Source organism: Neophocaena asiaeorientalis, unplaced genomic scaffold, assembly GCF_003031525.2.
Source record: "Neophocaena asiaeorientalis asiaeorientalis breed wild unplaced genomic scaffold, Neophocaena_asiaeorientalis_V1.1 scaffold442, whole genome shotgun sequence".
Lineage (NCBI taxonomy): Eukaryota > Metazoa > Chordata > Mammalia > Artiodactyla > Phocoenidae > Neophocaena > Neophocaena asiaeorientalis.
Genome location: NW_020175833.1, coordinates 1,092,576 through 1,098,575, shown reverse-complemented (window position 1 = coordinate 1,098,575; position 6,000 = coordinate 1,092,576). Strand labels below are relative to the sequence as shown.

Genomic DNA, 6,000 nt, shown 5'->3' with positions numbered 1-6,000 from the left:
GCTCTTACCCTTTCCCTTGGGAAGATGTTGCATCAGGGTCCAGGGATGGACAGGGTTAGAGAAGTCAGGCAGGAGTAGGGGAAGGGGGAAGACAGAGGGTTGAGCTTCTGTGGACCGATGGTCTTGGCGGCCACAAAGTGGGGGAGGACAGAGGAAAGGCAGCCCCGGGTAACAGAAAGCACACAGGCTCAGGAGTCAGAAAAAAAAGAGAGTCCTTTGGCCACATTTTAGTTCCGCAAACTTTGGAAAGTTACCCGCCCCCCCCTCCCGCCTCCATTTTCTCATCTGCGAAAGGGGTACAATCACACATACCTCCCAGGGTTATCGTGAGAATGGAATGTTGAACAAATAGTAGGATTGGGCATAAATTAATCCCCTTTACCTGTGTCTTCCTATTTAGGTTCAGGGAAAGAAGCTGCTCGAATGGTATTTTGGAGTCTAGAGTCTTGTTGGTACACGGGGTTCTCCACATGGAAGTGATTTGCTTTATGCATTTAGCCCTAATCCAGCCTCTCTGTGCCGAAGCTGAAGCTCCCAGGTTACCTTGTGGAGTTCTTATCCCTATGGCTGGGAGGAAGTTCTCTCCTGGGGGAGGATTTATGGTGGGATGGAGTCTGTTTTTATTGTCCCTTGCTTCTTCTGCCCCTTCTCAGATCTCACCACCCCATCCATGGGCTTAGCTCAGGTATTGGTCTCAAAATACTTCTCCCTGCAGACAAATTGAATGAGCCCCAGTGATTTCATTCTGAGCCACTGGGCATTTCCATGTCTCTGAAAGAGATCCATTTGCAGATTGAGGGCAGACACTGGTCTGTGGCTGGCTCTGCTTCGTGCTTTCAGAGAGCAGACAAGTTTCCAGCATCATGGTCACCTGCCCCCTGCCACATTCAAGACCCACAGCTGTCAAAGCTCTGACCTCCTGAAGCTGGGGTTTGGCAGCTGCCCCCAGGCTCTTAACTCCTGGCATGTGGAGGGAGGGTCAAGAAAAGGCCCGCTCTATGCGGCTGCCACGTGACTTTTCTGAACTTTTTTTTAATATCATTATTGGAGTATAATTGCTTTACAATAGTGGGTTACTTTCTGCTTAGGGGAAAAAATGATAAATCTTGCTCTCAAAGTCCACCTCCTCAATTTGGGATGATTCGTTGTCTATTCATATATACCACAGATGCAGGATACATCAAGTTGACTGTGGAGCTTTAATCCACTGCTTCTGAGGCTGCTGGGAGAGATTTCCCTTTCTCTTCTTTGTTCTCACAGCTCCCGGGGCTCAGCTTTGGATTTGGCCCCGCCTCTGCGTGTAGATCGCCGCGGGGGCTCTGGCTCACTCAGGCCAGGGGGGAGGGAGGGGCACGTTGTGTGGGGCGGTAAGAAAAAGTCTCCTGCCTCTTCGGCAGCTCCAGACCTTTTCCCGGACTCCCTCCCGGCTAGCCGTGGCGCACTAACCCCTTCAGGCTGTGTTCACGCCGCCAGTCCTCTCCCTGCGCTCCGACCGAAGTCCAAGCCTCAACTCCCAGCCCCGCCCGCCCCGGCGGGTGAGTAGACAAGCCTCTTGGGCTGGTGAGTGCTGGTTGGCCCTGATCGTCTGTGCAGGAATCTCTCCGCTTTGCCCTCCGTACCCCTGTTGCTGTGCTCTCCTCCGTGGCTCCGAAGCTTTCCCCCTCTGCCACCCGCAGTCTCCGCCCGCGAAGGGGCTTCTAGTGTGTGGAAAGCTTTCCTCCTTCACAGCTCCCTCCCACTGGTGCAGGTCCCGTCCCTATCCTTTTGTCTCTGTTTATTCTTTTTTCTTTTGCCCTACCCGGGTACGTGGGGACTTTCTTGTCGTTTGGGAGGTCTGAGGTCTTCTGCCAGCGTTCAGTAGGTGTTCTGTAGGAGTTGTTCTACATGTAAATGTATTTCTGGTGTATCTGTGGGGAGGAAAGTGATCTCTGCGTCTTACTCTTCCGCCATCTTCCCGGAAGCTCTACTTTTATTAACTTTTCAAGGCTTGTGATTCTTGCTGCCGAGGGAGGGAGAGGAGATGGAGGGTTCTGAGACGTGACCCAGGCACAGCAGCTGGAAAATGGAGCCCCACTCTCCTTAGAGGTCCTCCCTGCTCATTCTGGACTCACGGTGGCTGAGAGTCAGAAGCTCTGGTGGGGGAGCTGGTGACGTCACCCAGTCCGGAGTTGGATTTAGGGACCCAGGAACATATATAGCTCTGTAGCTCTGCCTTTGTAGAGGTGCGTCCAGAATGTAAGAAATCAAGAGAGGTGTGATCTCCATCGTGAGGATGAGGGATTGAGGCTCTGAGAGGCCTAGACTCCGCCTAGGCCACACGGGTAAGTCCGGGATTGCAGGCCTCCTCCTGGTCTTTGAGTGGTGATGCATGTCTCACGTACCTGTGGCTGTGGCACTTGTTGAGGCCAAGCTGTTAAAGTGAACATTAAAGCAGAAACTAACAAAGCATTGTAAAGCAATTATACTCCAATAAAGATGTAAAAAAAGAAAAGAAAGGGGCAGGAAGAGGAGAGGATCTTCAAGATGGCGGAGGAGTAAGACGGAAAAAAAAAAAAGTGAACATTGGTCATCGGCTGACTAATTCCTCACCCCACTCATGTCAACCTGTTCCAGCGGTTCTTAAAGAGGGGTGCCGGACCAGCAGTATCAACATCACCTGGGAACTTGTTAGAAAAGGCAAATTTGCAGGCCTCAACCTGGACCTCCTGAACAGAAAGCTCTGGGAGAAGGCCCCAGTGAACAGTTTTCATAAGCCCTCTAGGTGATTTTGATTTTTGTCCTATTGCAATGTCGTGGGATGCTGGGGTTGGGGAGGGGTCAGGGGCCAAAGGGCCCTCAAGTGGCCTGGCTAGTCTGGTCTGTCCTGATGCTCTGGATTCGAGCCCCATCTCAACCCAGTTGGCGATTCCTGACTTGGCCCTCATTTTCCCCTCTTGTAAAATAATATCAATAATGGTGAAAACACACACCATTTCAGAGGACTTGAAGGTTTACTAACTTTTACATAGAATAGCCCTTGTAGCAGGTAAGTAGAACTTGTATTATCCTCCCACACCCATTTTACAGATAAGGAAACTGAGACTCCAGATGTTTTGTGAGGTGGGCCAGCCCATAGTGGGGGAGAATCCAGGTCCTGAGCCAAGTGCCCTTGACTTTGCATCCCTGACTGATCCCTGCGGGCTCAGAGGCGTGGGCATAGCCCTATAAATCTGCCATCCCATCTCCACTCTGAGGCTGCGTCAGAATGCTCATCTCGCAGGAGCCCATCCGTAGTCACCTGGGAATGACTGTGCAGTAATGAGCAGATGGCCTCCCTGGAGAGGTCCTGACATCCCATTTTCTCTCGATGTGAAACTCTTAGCCTCCCCTTCAAGGCCAACAAATACCATTCCTCAGAGGGCTAGGACAGAGCAGCAGAGGGTGTGAAGAGGGAAGCGATTTCTAATTCCCTTGTAAAGATGGGGGCAAAGCCCTGCAGCATGTGTCAGCTCCCTGGCAGCCCTGTGGCCTGGGAGCCTGCAGGTCTGTCTTGCTGGGAAGAGAGAATAATGGTCTGTAAACGCTTGCACCCACAGATGCTGGCCGGCAGGTCATCTGGGACATGGCAGGGCTACCAATAATTCTGATAGAAAAAAACAAGATTTGTGTAGTCTATTATGAGAAGAATCCCCTGGCCAACCAAAACACTAACTACGGCCCTGCAGTCACACCCCTCTGTCCCTGTAATGCGTTCTATTGTTCTTGGGGACAGTCTGCCATGGTCCTCTGTCCTCAGCTATTATTTTTTTGACAAGGTTGAGAAAACCCTCTTTCCTGGCCCTGTGATGCGCTTCATAATGTGAATACAGGTATTTAATGGGCTTCTGCCTGTTGAACGATTAATGGAAAGGTCGGTGAGTAATCTCCGGCTCACTCCCCACCTCAGCAGCCCACTTCTTGTACAATTCCTTCGAAGCATTCTTTCCAAATAGGTGGGAGGGCTGAGGTCACATCTTTGCTCTCTCCTGGCAGGCAGACTTTAATTAGGTTGCTAAATTAGCCAAGGCCGTGGTAGCCCTTCTCTTTGCACAGAGCCTGGTTCTGGGGAGGTCTCTGGACTTGATTTTGTGATTTCGTTGTGTTTTCTCTCTCACAGGAGAGGGACTTGTCAAGCAGAGGCTTCCCCCAGATAACTGTAACTCCCACTTAGCGGTCTCCATCATGAACCGGACACTGTGCTAGGAGCACTGTAGTCATTATGTTATAACAAGAGACAGTGTGGTGTGTCCGCGTGTGTGTGCATGTGTGTGTGTGCATGTGTGTCCGTGTGTGTGTGCATGTGTGTGTGTGCATGTGTGTCCGTGTGTGTGTGCATGTGTGTGTGTGCATGTGTGTCCGTGTGTGTGTGCATGTGTGTGTGTGCATGTGTGTCCGTGTGTGTGTGCATGTGTGTGTGTGCATGTGTGTCCGTGTGTGTGTGCATGTGTGTGTGTGCATGTGTGTCCGTGTGTGTGTGCATGTGTGTGTGTGCATGTGTGTCCGTGTGTGTGTGCATGTGTGTGTGTGCATGTGTGTCCGTGTGTGTGTGCATGTGTGTGTGTGCATGTGTGTGTGTGCATGTGTGTCCGTGTGTGTGTGCATGTGTGTGTGTGTGTGCATGTGTGTTGGGGGGAGGGCACTGGGCCAAACTCTCATGTGAATTATCTCATTTAATCTTCCCAAGAATTCAGAGAGTAAAGTATTGGTGTTAATTCCATTTTACAGATGAGGAAACTGAGGCTCTGGGGTGAAATAACTTCCCGAAGCTCAAAAACTAGCAGGGAGTGGAAACCAGGGTTCAAACTCGATTCTTGACTACTCAGTGCAGTGCATGGACCCACAGCCCACGGACATCCCCTGAGAGTTTATTAGCGATGCAGATTCTCAGAGCCACTTGAATCAGGACCTGCATGATGCCCAGGGGATTCCCATGCACAGTAACTGTTGAGACTGCTGTATACGCTCTCCAGCAACTATAGCTGATTATGCCGGAATCCTGGGTGTTAACGATTACTGACTCTGGTTTAGAGAGGTTCGGGGCTAGTCGGGGACAGAGCTGAGATTTCATTCTGGGTGGAACCCTCAAACCACCATGCGATGCCTGTTTTCACGCCCAAGGTAAGGTGCTAGAGCTTGCCTGTCCCTACCGTGGACTCAAAAGCAGAACTCCCTGCTCTAGACCCCTGTGCTCCCCTGTCCCCCTGAGCCTCCAAGGAGGACAAGTGCCTGGGACTGACTTGGCTGCTCTCTTCCGTCCCCTCCTGCAGATGTGCAGCACATTAAAAGGAGAGACATCGTGTTGAAGCGAGAACTGGGCGAGGGAGCCTTTGGAAAGGTCTTCCTGGCCGAGTGCTACAACCTCAGCCCCACCAAGGACAAGATGCTCGTGGCTGTGAAGGTAATTCTCAGAGGCATGTGGGCCCCAGGAAGGAAGAGGAGTGGCTGGGGTCAGGTGGGAGGGAAAGAGAGACTCACTCCATTCTGGAAGATGGTATCAACTAATGTTATCAGATGCAATCAAGATGGTATAAACTAACGTAATCAGATGCCCTTGCTCCAAGGTAAATGAAGTTTCCTTAGGACCCAAATCAGCTTCCTTTGGCTTCGGAAGTCAAGAGCTGTAGCACATAAGGGGACTGTGCCCACGGTGCAGCCGGAGGGACAAGTTATGCCTTTGATGGGCCCTGGTTTTATTCTGGAGGCCCTGGGCTCACCGCTGTCCCCAGCTGTCCCTCCTCCCATCTCAGCGACTTTGCAGGATGTGCTGCCCGTGCCCAGAAAGTCATTTGACCATTTCTCGGGAGTACAATTGCATGAGGGGTGGGTAGATTACAGAGGCCCTGGGAGCCACTGCTCAAGTCAGCAGACGTCACTGGGCATAGGAGATGGGCTGGGGGGTCAAGTACTGAGCACAGGGAGGGACAGTGAGTGAGGCTGGAGGACATTCTTAGGTACCCCGTGGGATCCAGGTTCAGCGCCCAA

General features: G+C 51.6%; 1 protein-coding gene across 1 annotated transcript in view; it reads left to right on the top strand.

The window, feature by feature from the left end:
- Positions 1-6,000, top strand: part of LOC112391556 (NT-3 growth factor receptor-like) — a 61,663-nt gene that overhangs the window by 5,062 nt on the left and 50,601 nt on the right. The window contains exon 3 of the mRNA XM_024732930.1: positions 5,286-5,416. Coding sequence (XP_024588698.1) covers positions 5,286-5,416 — 131 coding nt within the window. The remainder of the gene's footprint in view (positions 1-5,285; positions 5,417-6,000) is intronic.